The sequence below is a fragment of the Drosophila kikkawai genome, chromosome 3L (genome assembly GCF_030179895.1).
Source record: "Drosophila kikkawai strain 14028-0561.14 chromosome 3L, DkikHiC1v2, whole genome shotgun sequence".
Classification (NCBI taxonomy): domain Eukaryota; kingdom Metazoa; phylum Arthropoda; class Insecta; order Diptera; family Drosophilidae; genus Drosophila; species Drosophila kikkawai.
Window position 1 is genome coordinate 12,749,434 of NC_091730.1, and position 17,446 is coordinate 12,766,879.

Consider the following 17,446-nt stretch of genomic DNA (forward strand, 5'->3'; position numbering starts at 1 on the left):
CAATGTTTATCTATCTTTTATTTATTGATTCATTTCAATAATTCAATTTTACCGAAGATGGTATACTTTGTAAACACATAGGTCAGGTTGCAAAGGAATATAAAATAACTAGCAAAGGATCGATCAGAAAATTAATAAAATCTCTGTTTTCCAACATTTTTGCATCTATAATTAATTATATAATAATTTTAAAATTGTATATATTAAAAAAACAAACAAATATGTACATAAATATAAAATGATTAAGAAAATAGAAAGATGTCACTTCGTTAATTTTGAACACAAAATCACTCGCAAGTATTTATACAGAAAACTATTTTATATAGTTGTTATTTTGTTGTCGTTTACCAAGTATTGTAATTTTCAGAAAAACGGTTGGATAATTTGAAACCAACCATTTTAAACCGGAAATCAAAAATGGTTTCGATTTCTTTTTGTGGCGCAGTTATCGATCGCTGCCATCGATGTTGCATCCACCTTTTCAGTGTGGCCAGTTACCGGATTTTTAGCATTATTCACTTTTAAAGCAACGGTCTTACTGTTCCACCGATCGCGCCGCAAAACAATGTTTTTGTGAAATATTTGTTTAATTATTCCGTCCACCGTTTTTGTGTGTCCCGTGTGATGGATGAGCGGCGCTTACTGAAGCGCAAGGAGAAGGCGCGCAGTGACGGCAACCGGGAGCAGGTGGCGATCAGCTGCAATCAGTTGGGAGATTTTTACAACCAGCAGGGCAAGTATGGGGATGCGGTCAAGGAGTATGTCCAGGAAGCGCAGATATACGCCAGCATGGGCAAGGAACTGGAGACGGCCAAGGCCAAGAGGATGGTGGGCGAGATGTTGACCCTGCTGTGTGACTATGACGCTGCCAAGGATCACATCAATGACTACCTGAGTGAGTGGGTGAAACACCTGGAAAGATGTTCCAAATTCATGTTTTAAACATTTTCCTTGCAGAGATTGCCAAGCGCTTGAAGAACCAGGTAGAGGAGCAGCGGGCCTATGCCACTTTGGGTCGCGTGCATCTGTTGCATGGCCAGGTTCTGGCCGAGAGTTCCGCCTCGGGAGCCATGGAGCAGCTGAAGCAGGCGGAGAAGAGTTTTCTGCGGAGTCTACTGCTTATCAAAGAGTGAGTTGCTAATAAAATACTGGTATTTACCTTATTTATGTATTTGTTATAGCCTCTCTGGCCAGATTTCCAAGCTGGAACAAATCGATATGCAAGCTCGCTGCTACCTGAACATTGGCGTGGTGAAAGAGCACATGGAGGCGCTCCAAGAGTCCATCGAGTACATCGACAAAGCCATTAAAATCAGTAAAACCCACGAGCTCTGGGATCTCACCCATTTGTGCTACATTTCGATGAGCCTGCTCTACAATTGCAAAAAGAACGATGCCACTGCTGCTTTGCGCTACTGCAACATGGCCTTGCAGGTGGCCAAACGGCTGCCCAACAAGGTGAAGAAGATCTGCGAAACGCTAATCACCAAGGCCGAGATCCTGATCAAAGCGGGCGACTTTGCCAGCGGCAAGCAGATACTCACCAAGGCCTACAAAAAGAACACACCCGATGAGAACGATCGGGCGAGCATTGAGAAGCAACTCAGGATTGTGGTGAAGATCTGTCAGACCCTGGATGATCTTGTGGTCACCAGCTCCGTTGACTATGCCAAACTGAAGTCTTTGTACGAGAAACTGGGCGATGCCTGCTGCCACCTGTTGAACTACGAGAAGGCTTTGATTTATTACCAAAAAATGCTGGAAAATGCGGAGCTAAATCAGGAGAGCGGCAAGAGTCTGGTGCCCATTTATGTGAGTCTCTACCAGACCTATCGCGACAGTGGGCAGTACGACAAGGCTCTGGAGTATCTGTGGAAGGAGTTCGAGGTGAACCAGGATGTGCCCGCGGAGGCCTTCACCACGCTCTGCACGATTGCCGAGATCTGCGATCAGCAGTCTCATCCCTTTTGGACCGTCCATGATGTTTACCAGAAGGCTCTTCGACAGGCAGAGAAGGCAGGCAGCTCTTCTACCAAGCTGGAGAAGATTGCCATGGTGCGACTGAGACGCCTGGAGCTCAAGCACAATATGCAGGTTCTTGTGGAGAACCTGGAAGCGGAAGCCCAGGCCAAGGGCATTGATTTGAACCATGAAGATAGTTTTGAAGATGACGAGGAGGATTCGGAAGCCACTTCTGTTCAGCAGAATACTCCAGACTGGGATGATGATTTCGACTTGAACACGCTCACCGACTCTGATGCCAGTGATCTGGATGAGAGCGAGAAGCCACGACCACAAAGGGCCACCCGTGGCAGCAGATCCTATACCATCAAAAAGAACAACAAGGGCGAAACACAGCTGCATCAGGCTTGCATATCCGGCAACCTGGAGCTGGTGCGAAGGCTCATCGACCAGGGTCACACGGTCAATGTGCGAGATCATGCTGGCTGGCTGCCCCTCCACGAGGCCTCGAACCACGGCTACCGGGAGATTGTGGAGCTTCTGTTGGACAAAGGCGCCGCATCGGCCATCAATGACAAAGGGGGAACCAGCTGTGATGGCATTACCCCGCTCTTCGATGCCTGCTCTAATGGTTACCTAGATGTGGCTGAACTCCTGCTGGACCGTGGAGCAGATGCCACTGTGCGAACGGATTACAATGAGACCTGCATAGCAGGGCTGGACAAATGGCGGCAGACAGCTCAACTGGTGGATGGTGAGCAGGCTCAGTATGCCCAACTGCGAGAGAGACTCCTGCGCACGCTCTCCAAGGTGGGCATTTGCAGCGAACGGAATGCTCGTCCTCTAACCAACTCCAATGTAAGGAAGTCCAGCAGCGAGGAGAGGCTAAGCCAGTCGGAGGCAGAGGAGGATGAGGAAGCAGCTCTTCGCGAGAGCCATCGAAGATCCCTTAGGCACAACCGCTCGGCAAGCGATTACGAAGCCAAGAAAGCTGGAAGCACCTCCCAGCCAAGTGCCAGCAAGGAGTACAAGAGCGTCATGGCCCAGCTGAAAAAACCCAATCGTCTCTTCGATGATCCTCCTATTACCAGCTCAAACAGCAAGCAGAAAAGGAATGCCTTCCTGGACGAAGATGAAGTGGATGCCGACAACTGGCTAATAGACGACGTGGGTCCAGAACGTAAGCGCAAGCGCATCAATTCAGGCAGCCTTACCACTCGTCCCTCCAAGGAGAATCTGCAGGACACTGCCCTGTCGTTGCCCCTTGACTGGGAGGAGGATCCTCCCGAGATAGACTCCTCCCAACGCCAAAAGCAGTTACGAAAGCTCACTTTATCGCGCTCTTCCAGCATGAATAGCAACAAAAGCAGCTCCGGTTCATTGGCTCCGGCTTCTAGCAGGAGAAAACATCAAGCTACCCTCATGGATAGCGGGTTTAGTAGGTTCCGAAGCGAGAGTCCCTTTGGCAGCGAGTCTTCGCAGGATGGCGCCGCCTCGGTTATCAGCCTGCATACCATTGAACCGGACTCCACCACCAGTATTCAAGTGCTCATTTCCCCTTCTAAAACGTCACCTATCAAGGTGCAAACCACTCCTGTGCTGGCCACTACTGTGTCTTTTAAGGTTAAAGTGCAGGACGAGCTGCTGCTGGTCCCCATTGAGCGTAAGAAGCTGCAGGACATCAACATGCGCTGGCTGGCTGAGGAGGCGGGCAGGCGATATAACAAGTAAGTGGTTTAATTAGTACCAAATACCTTATTTCTATAAATATATACATATATTTAGGTTAACGGGCCTCACCCCACTCTTGCGTCTTAAGACTGCCGATGGCTTTGCCTACGAGGAAACGGATCCTGTGAGCGTGGCGCTGGAGCAAAACATGCTAATGGCTACCATTCTCGACTGGAAAATATCGCCTCTGTCGCAGCGCTATGAGGAAATGTGTCATCAGGTTCAGAAAAGTAAGAGGGAATTTTCACAATTAAAATTTAAAATTTATCCACCGATTCCCCTCTCTTCCAGCTGTGGACCCCAAAGTCAAGCTACTGTTGGAACGCTCTCAGAATACCCTAATGCTGGAGCTTTCTGGTCTGTGGATGCGTGCCTCGCAAACTGAGCCCGTTTTTAAGGCTCTCTTGCATCAGGCTAGACTCACAGTCTTGGATCTTTCCCGTAACTTCATAGGCAACGAGGGCTGCCAGCAGTTGGCCAAATCCCTGCCCACGCTGCTCCAACTCAAGGCACTGCGACTGGAATGTAATGCTATTGGCTACCAGGGATTGGAGGCTCTACTAAGCAGTCAGGGAATGGATAAACTAGAGCTCCTAGAGGAACTAAGCCTAAGTCAGAATCCTTTGGGAAATGCCAGTTTGAGGATCCTAAACAAGTTATGTAGCAGTCCAGCTGGTCGTGCTTTAACCTCCCTGAAAATTTCCCAGTGTGAGCTGACGGAACTGCAGGACTTTGACCTGGGCTTCCATCAACTAACCCGCTTTGATATAAGCTTCAACCAGCTCACCCACCAAAGCATACGCCGGCTGACCGAGCTGCTCAACAGTTGCCGCTTGGAGGAGTTGAATCTCGGCTATGTACGCTGGCCCCTGGACGAGGCCAGTGGCTTTGCTTTGGGCGAGCTTCTGGTGACTCTGATGGAATCTGGCACCTGCGAGCGATTCACGCGAGTGGAACTTGCCGGCTGTGGTCTAAGCGATGCTCACCTTTACAAAATAAGCCAACACCTGGCCAAGGCCAAGCAACTGCAGTGGCTGGACATAAGCGATAATGGCAAACTGAGTGGCACTGCCTTTGGCTATATTCTGGATGAACTGCCTCAACTGCGCACACTGCTGGCCATCAATTGTATAAATCTTCTGGATGACTCTCGCCTACGGAAACTTGAAGAACAAAAGCAGCTGCCCAGGCGCTTGGAGCTAACCATTAATGAGCAGGTGTTCTCCATGCCCGGAGCTTTGGAGACCCTGCAGTCCATTTGGCAGCTGCAGTTTGGCGACAAAGCCCAGATGGTGAAGATTTCGAGCAAAAGAAAGAATGGTAGAAGCTTCAAGGGAATTCTAAAGCTTCTGGCTGGTGAGAATGAGGCGGAATAGCGCATTTAAAGTGAAGTCTCATCGTGTATAAACAACTTTGTGCTGCTCTGTTGTCCCAGATTAGTTTTCTTTTATGTTTGACAATTATATAGCAAAAATCCGCATAGACGCCTTATCTTTTAGTGCCTCGACAAGCACTCAGCCCCCACTGTCGGCTGGGCTTATCTTATCAGAGGATGATAGCTGGCGAAATAATTTAACCTGCGGACAACGAGTAGCCGGTATTGATGAGACCAAGACTAGACTCTAGACTCTTGGGGTAAGTGAAAAGTGAGTGCAAACAATAATTAAAAATGAATTTTCAATCGAACTTGAGGGTTTTTTTTAGATATGGATACTTGTAGATACTTGGGGTATCTGTGAAGTAGCTCCACTTACCCTCCATTTTATTCTCAAGGAGAGTTGAAGATAAACTTTTACAATGTTGCAAAATGTTTCCCAAATTAGGAAGTTCCAATCCAACTTGGGGCTGTTTAGAGATAGATACTTCGGGTATCTGTGAAGTATTTCCAACTTACTTTCCCTCTTCTCCGAGGGTAAATTTTTAGATTAACTTTTAAATTGTTCCAAAATGTTCCTCAAGCTTAAGTTCTGTTAATTATTACTTATTTTATTTAACGATTTTGTGAATGTGGTCTAAAAATGAGCATGAGGACGACTGAGGTGAATGGCGGCGATGAGGACTCCTTCAAGGTAGTGCCTTAGGCACTGCCCTTGGCAGCCTCGTACATGTTTCGCGAGATGATGAGACGCTGGATCTGGGAGGTGCCCTCGTAGATCTGGTAGATCTTGGCATCACGCATCAGCTTCTCCACGGGATACTCGCTGTTGAAGCCGTTGCCGCCGAAGATCTGTACAGCGTCGGAGGCAATCTTGTTGGCCATATCAGCGGCATGACACTTGGCAATGGAGGCATAGTAACTGTTGCGGCGTCCCTGGTCGATTTCCCAGGCAGACAGACGCCACGCAAGACGGGAGGTCTCCACACCGATGGCCATATCCGCCAGCATGAACTGCACAGCCTGATGGTAGGCGATGGGCACTCCAAAGGTCTTGCGCTCAAGGGCGTACTTAAGAGCCTCATCCATGCAGCGCTGGGCCAGACCCACGGCACCGGCGGCCACCGGGGGACGGGTCTTGTCGAAAGTGCCCATGGCAATCTTGAAGCCGGCGCCCTCGCCAATCAACACATTCTCCTTGGGCACGCGCACATCCTCGAAGGTGATGCCACGTGTATCGGAGGCGCGCTGTCCCATGTTCATCTCCTTGCGACCGGGCGTCAGACCGGGAGAATCACGCTCCACAATGAAGCCGGTGAAGGCCTTGCTGGGCGGGCACTTGGGATCGGGATTGGTGCGGGCCAGCACAAAGTACCAGTTGGCCACGCCACCGTTGGTGATCCACATCTTCTGGCCGTTGATCACCCACTCGTCGCCCTTCTTCTCGGCACGCGTCTTGATGCCGCTCACATCGGATCCAGCTCCGGGCTCTGTGACACCATAGGCGGCCACCAGCGGCTCCTCCAGCAGACGACCCAGATACTTCTTCTTCTGCTCCTTGTTACCGGACAAGATCACAGGTGTTTGCTGCAGCAAAAAAGAGGATTTAGAACATCTTTGGGTGAGTTTTTTCAAAGATTTAAACTTACACCAAGACCACTGGCCTCCAGGGCAGTCATAATGCCGGTGCAGCCATAGGCCAGCTCCTCGGCCGTCAGGCAGGTGGTGAACACATCGAGATCCATGCCACCCAGATCAGCGGGAATGTGATTGTTCATCAGGCCCAGTTCCCAGGCCTTCTTGATGATGGGCCACGGGTACTCGCCGCTCTTGTCGTATTGGGCGGCCACTGGGATGATCTCCTCGCGGGTGAACTTGCGGGCCAGCTCCTGCAGCTGCTGCTGCTCCTCGGTAAGGGCAAAGGAGGTGCCATTGGGCGAGACATGAGAGACGGCGGCATAGGCGCGGCTTTGGGAAACCAGCTGGCGCAGAGCGGGCGCAGCTAGCTGTGTTCGTAAGGAAAATAAATAATAAAGAATAAATTAGAGTTGTGATAGGAAATTAAAGCTTACACAATACCAGAGATTTTAGGCTATTTAATACGTATTTTTAATTATTTTTAAGAGAGTTTTTTATTATTTAAGGTTTGCTTTTTATATGTAAAAATTATTTTTATTTAAATGATCAACGAATGTATTATGTATTTAGGTCTTTTGACTCATTATGCTTTCTTATAGTAAAATTTATTAAAGGTTATATCAGGCCCAATAATTAAGGTTCACATTCCAATTCAAATCGAGTGCAAAACATTCGCCGTTAGACGCCGCTAATAATAATTGCCAAAGGGGGGCAAAGTACAGATGATTGCTGGCAGATAAGCAACAACAACAAATGTGTTTACGAAACATATAGCACACATATATATATATCAGCATGTATATGATATATATATAATTCCGTATCGCAGACGATCAACAGCTGCTGGCGTCACTAGACAGAACTTTGAACCCCCAAATGGTTTTTTATTCACTTTCTCTCTGCGCAATTTAACTGATATGCTCACCTTGTTGAGGAACGCCATTGGTTTTATTATAGTTTTATTTTTTTAAGATTTAACTAGGTCGCCTTGCTTACTCGTCGGTGGCTCGCAGCGAAATGATCCAAACGAGTTGGCGGTGCACCGGTACAGCGATATTTGTACATGGCGGTTCGGCGAGCAGCGACGCTTGGACATTGGACTTTGTTGCGCTGGCAGCAGAGCAGCCGCAAAGCTACAGACTCTTGGTGGTGACACACGGTACCACAAGCATACAAAGGCACATCCCTGGGTACAGACATCCAACTGGGGAAGATAAGGGAATGCTCTCGAACGTTGTATGCGCTGCCATTTGAGCTTTTCTAGAAGGGTTATGTGGAGAAGGGTTTGCGAGGATTTTTATTCAATTTTTATAGGGTTTCCTCCAGGAACAGGAGATATTAATTAATATATTTTTAATATTTTTAAATATTTATTTAGGTACATATTTTAATTTTATTTAATTTTAATTTTATTTTCCTTATATATCTTATATAATTTTGTATTTTCTTTCGAACCAATTAGTTTATCTTAATTTGTAACCTGTAAAAACCTAATTAAAATATATTATTTTACTATATTTATATATATTTAATCTTGTGTTTAACTAAATATATATTACAAATTGATGCTACAGAGACACACCCCCTTTTTTGATGAACTAATGAACCCCTACAAATACCCTATCGTAAAAGCACAAAAAAACGTACCTACAACTCAACGTAAGATTTGGCAAATAACGTAAGGAAAAAAGCTTTTAGCTTAAACAACGTAAAGCAAAGTTTATGGGGAAGTGTGGGTAAAATAAGAGTGTAAGGGTATATTAGGCTTATAACGAAAAAATATATAAAATTAAAAAGTGAACTTAGACCAAAGATGTTTAATAAAATCTTTAGAATGTAGTACTTTTAAATACAAATAAAAATAAAAAGGTTGGGATTAATCTCTCATGTATTTTCCTATAAAATATACATTTATGTATTTGTAAAAATTGTTTGATTATTATTAAGTTACATAAATAAAGACCAGTAAATAATAATAATAAGTTCATAGTAAACAAATAAACCTAGACATAATATTCGGGATATAGAGGCATACAAAATTATATCGGAAAAATGTATACCGTAATTATATTAACCATATTATTTATTGAATAAATTTATATTATATATATTGTATATTGTATTTCTGCTACGATTTCTTCAACTTTTCAACAGCATCACCTAGTCGACAGCCTCCGATGCCACCTGTTAGGCTCTTAAAAATTGGAGCATACTTTTGCGCTTGACACAAATAGATGAAACATGTTCCGCTGGCTGCGTTAAAAATAACAGAGTGAGTGATATATACACAGCAATCTCCAGCAAAACGAATTGGGAGTCCGTGACACAGTTGACAAGCAGTAGATAAAGAGCAGAGCGTTGCGGAGCAGGGCAGGAAGGCATCATTAAATCAGTATCCGCAACCATCCAAAATCAGCTTCATCTGAGGAGGTGGCAGGAGGAACGGAAGCTGGGAGTCTCTTATCAGCCAGGCGCATAAAACTGGGTCCGGTTAAAGCTCTTCCGCCAGGCAGGACGCCGAACAGAGCCCGACTCGGAGCCGAAGTGGTTCGGGTGGTGCCTTGGCGGGTGGCTCGATGGCTGGATGGCCGGGGGATGGTGAAAAGTCCCGTGGCATCTAAGGCACAACTGGGATAGCTGCTGGTCCTAGCCAGTCAGTCATTTGACATTGCTCCTGCGAGAAGGTTGTCCACGCTCCGAGCTTAGATCCTCTATCGCCGCCGTCTGCTCCATCGCGTCCACAAGTCCCTGAGAGAAAGTGAGTGTCACAGTGTGTGTGTGTGTTTCGCGCTACCCACTCCCACTTCTGGGATACATATAGAGCCCCCTCGCAGGGAGCAGTGAAAAGTTAAACAAGTGTTACCTAAGCCTCCTAAAAATATAAAAAGAAGCCAGCCTCTGTCGAAGGTCTCGTCAAGATGGCCCAGTTTGTGACCCACATCCAGCCCACGCTGATGGAGGCGTCGCAAGGTCATGTGCCCCACCACCACGGTCATCAGGTGGGTGTGCAACACTCGTCGCATCTGCCCCACAGTGGGCACAACATGCCCTCGCCCCCCACCCACAATCATCACCACGGCCATGGACACGGACACCATTCCGGCGGCGGTCATCATGGCGGCGCCGCTTCCTCCACAGCCCATCCGCACAAGCAGGCGCACCATACCACAACCACCAGTGGACACGCCCCCAAGACGCAGCATCACAGCCACAGCCCGCCCTCGCAGATCCACTCGCCGCCGACGGAGCATCATCCGGATCATGTTGGCCACTACGAGTACTTCCAGCACCAGCATGAGCAGGTCTTTCACCATGAGGGAGGAGCTGGTGGTGCCCAGAAGCAACAGCACCACAGTGCCAACAAGCATGAGCACTGCCCCACAGGACACCAGAGCGCGGTGAGTAGGCCTTAACGGGATTACATCATAGGGAACTGCGAAGAGCGGGTTGCTCTTTTTTTTAATATAGATAACATACATAGTCACGAGAGTCAGAGGGGACACAATTAGAGGTCACAACCTAATGGTTTGTAAAAGATACGATGAAGTCGTAAAATTGAATAGCTTTTATAGGCGGGTTCATATTTGTATGTATCCGCTTTTTTATCCCCTAATACTTTTTTATGGAGAACATTTTTCACTCGGCTAAAAGGATGAAAAGGAGTAAGGAGATATAAATCTACATTTTAAATGTGTGGTGTAACATTATCTAAAGATGTTTATGAGATGTGTATCTTGTTAAAAGATTAAAGGAACACATCCTTACATATCCTAATAGCTTTTACGATGTATCAACTTCCAGATGCAGGATAAACAAATACAGACACCGCGTTGAGGTCACCCCTAAATCAGGCTAAGACCATGATAATATCATCATCTAAATGCTGACATAAATCATCCTTGAAAGTTACCCATGAATCACAACTTTTAGGAGCATCATTTTCCCGCTTGCGGTAGTCACATCTTGAGGAGAGGAACTCCTGCTTGAAACCCATCCCCGCGATGACGCAATAGTAATCCTTGGACTGACTCCGTCCAATGCCAAATGAGTCATCGGCCAGGCAGTGCGCTTCCGTTGTCCTTGCGGGGGCATTAACAACTCCTGCTGGCGCCCGGATGCCTGGCGTTTCCATAACTCGACAATCCTGAGGTCGACGCACAGCTAAAAGCTCTTTTTCGCAATCTTCTTGGCCTTTATAAATAGCCAATTTGGCTAAATGTACTGTCTAAATGCTCTCTTTGGCTCACTCTTTACTTTGGCATGTGTTCTCAGGTCTATTCTATTCTATTTTGTTCTGGGGTCTCTCGTCCGACGGGGCGCATTCGAAAATAATTCAGAAAACGACTCGAATCGACTCGACTCGTCTCGGTGCGGCTGCCGCGTGAGGCCCTCTAGACAATATCTAGATATATACGCGTATATATTTCAATTTATTGGCCCGCTTGTTGACGTACGTCGCTGGATAAGCAGGGAGATCTGGGCAAATGGAGACGCTGAAGAAACGCTTCCCATCGCTGCAGAGTTTGGGCGTAAGTTGGCGACACCTTGGACTTAATTTATGTAATTTCAAGGGAAGAGAATTGCATATCCCCAATAAAAAAAAATATAAAAAAAACAAGCTATAGCATCTGTTTTAGGTCGTTTTATAAATACAAACATTCCGCCAACCAAATTGGCCAGCATTTCGTGCGAAGAATTTTACATTTTTCATAATTTTGTGCGTGCGTCGTTGTTTCTTTTTTTCCGATGTTTTCATTTTCCACACGCCCCCCGCTCAGGTGCAGTGAACTGAACACGGTGAAAATGTTTCCATTTCCCCCCTGAAATTGCCCACGAAATGGCGATTTTGGCGTGTGCTCAATTTTCGTTGCGTTTTTGGGGTCGTCAGAATTATGGGCAATCAGCTCATCTAGCTGGTAATTTACTTAAGGCATTGCCCCAAAAACATTCCTGCCACGGTGTTTTCCGAGGGGCTTTGCGGAGGGTCTTTGCAATATCATATTGCTGCCGACAGCCCACAGCGATGCTAACACAAATATTAACTTAAATAAGGGGAGGATTTAACAACTTATTCGGGGTAGAGAATTGTGAATACTCTTTTTGGGGGAATAAATTGGGAAAATGCTTTGGGAAACTCTAGTGGATTCTTAACTTGAAAAGCCGTAGTTAAATAAGGAAATTTTAGTATACAATAGTCTTATTAAAGTTGTATCTATCTGTCTTAGTTTTTTATATCTTTAAATTAAAGATGATACACAAATATTATTTAATTTAAAAATTTCAATATTCCACATGTCCTAAATGTTACCTTCCACATTTCCCTCGGGCTTTTGGCAATCTTAGTTAGCCCAAGGCAAGAAAAGTAATTAAAAATCTATCAATTGCATGGGTAAAAACTAAAGGAAGCTTTTGAATTATTAATTAAGCCACACACAAATGACAATATCCAAACAAAGCGAGGGTATATATAAACATTGTTGGAGTGCCGGGTGACATGCGAAAGAGCCATTTGGTTTCGGGCCCACCCTGTGCGAGCCCAACTCTTGGGCTTTTGGCTTTAAAGTGCGACCGGGAAACCCCTTCGCTTGGTCAACACCAAAGTTGGCCAGGCGATAAAGGCCAAGTGAAGGGACTTAAGGGCGACATTCGAGAAAGGGAAAAAGGGGAAGCTCTTTAATTAAATTCAAAATGTGGCTGGCACCTTGCTGGCACAGTTAATTACCTGCAACGTGATTCACGCACACCCATTCCTTTGTTTAAGCCACTATTTGTCCCGGTCACGATGCAATTTGAAATGCAATTTTATGCAATCCCTCAAAGGGGGTGGTTTCTTTCTTTCCCCCCTGGAGGGCGAGAGGGGTGGGTTTCCTGTCTAAGAAGCAGAATTAATGGCACTGGCCCTGCTTCGCCTTACTTGGCACAACGTGACTGGGAATGCATACGCATTCGATTGGGATGTTCCACCTCTCGGGGGGTGGGTTTAGGGGTGTGATTTTTTCGAACTGGGCTCTCCATCATCCGAATCGCCAGTTCGAAAAGGCAAGTAAACAAAGTCCAGGCGAGCGGCGCGTCTGCGCTAGAGCTAATCCCCAACTGGAAGGATTCCGGCCATCCATCCATCCATCCAACCAACTGTGGATTGTGTGCACTCGCTCGTCTCGGCCGGGCCTTTATTTACTCTCGGTCAACATTGTTTCGGGCCGGCAGATTATCTAGGGGTAGGACCACTCGTCGGCCAGTTCCATGTGTTTTCGTGTGTACTTGGCTAATTAGTCTAATGTGCTAACTGAAACTGTCGGTGGAACTTAATGCCCCGGATTTTATTGTGCTCGCCATGACTGGGTGATTAATGTGGGTCTTGTTAGGATAGTTACGCCCCGGGATGGATAACTACAGCTCCGTAAATATTTGTAATAGGAACTGGGGTGTGGTGCACTTTATTCTTATTGGATTGAACAAACAAATATTTCAGAGAGTTCTAAGCAGAACGGGAAGTTGTATTTAATAGGGCTGGGTTACATTTGATATATTCTTTTAAACTGAAGGACACCCACTGTGGTGTTTGTTTTATATCTTTGCTGAGAATATAGAAACTGTCTTTTTTATTTGCTTATCAAATTAATGTCACAAATTAGTTATAACGGCATTAAAACTGGTTTATTTATAGGAAAAGGGGTTGAAAAAGGCCTAATGACTTTTGAGATTTAAAGATTAAACATTGAGAAATGTTGATTTTGTAGAAAACTCTACCTTGGAAATATAAATTGCTATAGTTTCTCTACTTATAAATTGAAGTATAGGAAACTTTGTAAAATATACTTTCATATAGTGCGAAATCCTTGAAATATATTTAAAAAACTAAGCTATCCATTAAGAAACCCATAATAATATTACCAGATACTTTCTTAATAAATTTCAATTTCTGTAGGGAAGTAGAAATATGCAAAATTATGAAATAATGACTTGTAATTTATTCCTAGACATTTCTCTAATCGAGTTTTTGCTTTCAAAGTGCCCTCTTTACAATGATTAATGATGTTTTCTTGTGTCTCACTTGCAAGCTCAAGTTACCCTGCACAGAAAGCATATCAAATCCTAGTTTGACATGCATTAAATTTTTAAAATTTCTTAAAAACAATGCATTTAAGCTGACAATAGCCCATCGATAGGGATTTACTTCCTTTATAGCACGTGCTCTGGGGACTATAAAAACGTCAACAATAACAAAGGACACGTGTCGGTTTTGGGGGAGAGTCTTCGTTTTCCATTCGAACTCCTCGGTTCCAGCGGTCGAACAACCCTCGAGTTCCTGGGGGTGAACGTTCCAATTGGAATGGCCAAGTGCGCAGGTCCTTCGAACAGTCCTGGCCACGGCGACAGTTGAAGTTTCCACCACTCGCAGCAGGACTTGTCGCAGCCAGTCTGGAGTTGAACATCGAAGAAAACGGCAGCAACGAAAACTGCTCCTCGAAAACCGTGAATTCAGAAGGGACTGTGTGAGAGCAGCCAGAAAATCCAATCAGACACACACACACACACACACAGTCAGACAAAGGCGCACACCCATACACCCATACACTGACACTGACACGCACACACTCGACTCGGTCGCCCGTACGAACACACCCTCCTCGCACACTCATGCACTCGTGTACATATAGCTTACATAAAGTCTAAGGAAAAATCGATAGGAGTGCATTTAATATTCAGAATCGGAAAAAAGGAGAAGGTCTCGAGCAATCCTCGAGGCGAGTGAGTTTTCCGCGAGATCCTGTGGCTGAGGAAAAGTCTCTGGGCTAGTGAAAAATATGACTAAGCTGCAGTGACGACATACGCCGCCGTCGCCGCTTACACAATTTCTCTACACCAAGTACAATCGCAGACTTCAACGCCAGGTGGACATTTTCTAATTTCCGATCAAAATGGTCACCGAAAATGGAGCTCAGGTAAAAGACAATTTTTCTACTTGGATTTCTGTGGGGGAAAGTCAGGTTTTCATGCCCAATGTCTTAGATTCTGGGGGGCAGCCATGTTGGCGTCCATTTTGCAGATTATCGATTTTTCGTTGTCTGCCTGAAAAAGTGCAGCAATTGAGAAAAATCTGGTAAATAGGTCTATTACTAAGAGTTTCTCTATGTTTTCCCATCCAAAAAAAGGATATTCTGGTTATTTTAAGGGGTTGTTAAGGGGGTTTTCAATCATTTTCCCTCTTCAAGAAAGTTTATTGATTTTTCACTCCAATTAATTTGTGGGCGTTGCAGGCAATATCCGATTTTAACCTGAACAATGGTCTAAAAATAATTGCTGTACTAACCAGCGGCAATTGGAGCCAGTTGGTGGCACCACTACCACCACCACCACCACTGGTGGTGTCCCTTTAATCGGAACTGGGTGTGGTGCGTGCGTGTGTTTGTTGGCAGCAGCGTAAGGTAATCGAGATTTAGGTTAAACCTTATGATGACATGCGACATTCGTGCCAAGATGGGGGAAAAATCCATAATATGACTCACTTTTTTCATCTGCTCTTCGAGCAGCAGCCAGCGGCATTAAGCGATTAATTGTTGCTCCTGCCAAGGACCTCCACTTGGACTTTGATTGGTCGTAAAGCATGCTTTCAAGTGGCAACATGGCCACACAAGTTCAAAGCGAATCCACTTCCATGCTTCAAGGCGAAACTCCTTTGGGCAAGCACTCGATTTGCCCGAGCTCTTGGGCTCCTCGTTATACAATGACGAAAGCGGGGGCGAGGCCGAGCCCAAGCACCTTTGAACTTTTGGCCCATGTCTGGTGAGCCAACTTGTATCTGCACTGAGAAAAATATGAGTAATTTGATGACCTTTTTAACATTTCTGATGTCGGATAAACAATATTCTGAAAGGAAAAATTAGGAAAGTATTGAGGGAAATCATTTTATAATTAAACTTCGAAATGATTAGGAAATTTGTATACGGAATTTATTTATTATGAATTCATTGCACAAAGAGTCTAAATAATTATTAAAATACATAAAATACTTTTTTTTTAGGTTTTATGGAGTTTTCTAACGGTGAAAGTAACAAAGAAATCAATAAAAACTTATTTAAGTTGTATTTTTGTATCCAAACCTTAAAGAAATGCTCTAGTTTTTTTTTACTAAGGAAGCAAATGTCTTTGAAGTTACCTAAATATAGTTTTTATATTAAAAATTGTGGTCTAATAATAATAAAATAATATAAAACTTATAATAATATCTTACAACATATAAAGTAATATCAGAAAAATTATGCCAGAAACTTTTGAATACATTTTTCAAACCCAATTTCGACTGATAACTTAATCAGCAATTTGTAATTCCAAAGCCTTTTCCTAAACCCTGAATAATATTGTTAAAATTCCCAAAATAATTATTTTTATTAGCATTTTAATTTAACATATAAGTAAGCTTTATTAAAGACTTTGCACAAAAAAAAATCCTTTATGTGTAAAAGACCAAACCCCTATGGTAACTTTAATTTTCCCCTGTGCAGTCAAGCAAACAGACTTCAGGAAGCATAGTCGGAGCAAACAGGCCCTTATTCAATTCGTATGTATGCCCAGGGCATATGAAATGAGTTCTTTTATTGGGCCGCTTCTGTATATCCTTCACACACTTCCTTGTTTGCCAAAGAGGGCGGCATTGGATGGGGGGCTTTAGAGCCCAGGAAGCGAGTCTCTGGCGGTGTCTGAGCTGCGGTCACTCTTCAGCGGCGTCGTGTGTGCGAATTTCGCCGTTCGCTGCCTTCCAGTGCGAAAAGTACCGATTTGCCGACTTCCAGTTGCAGTTTTTAGAAGCAACATGACGTCATTTTCGATATCGAAAATGAAATCCTGACGAGCTCTCTGAGGGGGAGAAAAAAACATAAACAAAACATGGCCAACAACCACCCAGCACTGGAACGATGGAATAGACAGCTGAGCCCGGCCCAGTGGGTGGAGTGGGTGTCCATTGGGTGGGCGTTGGCCATTAGACCGAATGTACGGGTAGTACACCACCTGCGCCAAAAGCCGGAAAACGGGAAACGGCTGAACGCTGACCCCTCGCCTTGACCGCCGCGAGTTGAACTTGAGCAGGTGCATAATCACGATATGTAACCATCGCACTCGAAGCAGGGGCACCAAACTTGGAGTTGCGCAACCTAGCAACGATCAATAAAACTCCAAGTGCGCCCACACCCACAACACCCACCAGGTGATGGATACGCAGCTGGCACGCAACTAACATACTTGTACCTACAAAAAAGAAGATGGAAAGTTTGGCTGGCAAACGGAAACTTTGCAAAGATAGATTACCTGGCGTTTGATAAGCCGACAAGCAATTACTTCTCGATGACCTTTGACTTCTTAGGATAATGGTGTGAAAATAGGGTTAATTTGCAGGTTGAGAGCCATTATTTATGGCTTTTTTCCAAGGTTTCTATTTGTAGAGAAATACCTGTGAAATATAAGAACAATTTCGTGGGTTAATTTTATTTTATTTTGATTTATTTTATTTGTTTCAAGAATAGCAAATGTATTTTCTCCAATTATTAACTTTAATATAAGCTCTTTTTAGCCGGGATTAACAATGTTCCCCCTTTTTAAATCTTATAATTATTATTTTACAGGGCGATGGAAACACTTCCTTCCTGCGTGCCGCTCGCGCTGGCAACCTGGAACGTGTGCTTGAGCATTTGAAGAATAACATTGACATCAATACCAGCAATGCGGTATGTCCAAAGCAAA

The 17,446-nt window shown here is 44.7% G+C and overlaps 3 protein-coding genes across 10 annotated transcripts in view; 2 read left to right on the forward strand and 1 right to left on the reverse strand.

Annotated features, from left to right (window-relative positions):
• The first annotated feature begins 538 nt into the window (after positions 1-538).
• On the forward strand, positions 539-5,175 carry LOC108070593 (tonsoku-like protein). Its single transcript, XM_017161162.2, has 5 exons — positions 539-895; positions 958-1,129; positions 1,182-3,689; positions 3,748-3,923; positions 3,985-5,175. Exons 1-5 carry the CDS (start codon positions 625-627, stop codon positions 5,067-5,069), a joined length of 4,212 nt encoding a protein of 1,403 aa, XP_017016651.1. The 5' UTR covers positions 539-624; the 3' UTR covers positions 5,070-5,175.
• Positions 5,176-5,658: 483 nt separating this feature from the next.
• Positions 5,659-7,784, reverse strand: Mcad (Medium-chain acyl-CoA dehydrogenase). The gene is made up of 3 exons (XM_017161163.2): positions 7,632-7,784; positions 6,718-7,074; positions 5,659-6,655 (listed from the first exon to the last, which is right to left on the reverse strand). Exons 1-3 carry the CDS (start codon positions 7,647-7,649, stop codon positions 5,771-5,773), a joined length of 1,260 nt encoding a protein of 419 aa, XP_017016652.1. The 5' UTR covers positions 7,650-7,784; the 3' UTR covers positions 5,659-5,770.
• A 1,301-nt stretch (positions 7,785-9,085) lies between these two features.
• Ank2 (Ankyrin 2) overlaps positions 9,086-17,446 on the forward strand; it is a 60,840-nt gene continuing 52,479 nt past the window's right edge. For 4 of the 8 annotated variants that reach the window (XM_041775552.2, XM_070286020.1, XM_070286021.1 and 1 more), the window contains exons 1-2: positions 9,086-10,104; positions 17,329-17,430. In XM_041775552.2, the coding sequence (XP_041631486.1) occupies positions 9,625-10,104; positions 17,329-17,430 (582 nt within the window). In that variant the 5' untranslated portion in view covers positions 9,086-9,624. Of the gene's footprint in view, positions 10,105-11,027; positions 11,236-14,118; positions 14,653-17,328; positions 17,431-17,446 lie in introns of those variants that run through there. The other 4 variants (XM_070286022.1, XM_070286024.1, XM_041775550.2 and 1 more) reach the window with 2 other exon arrangements.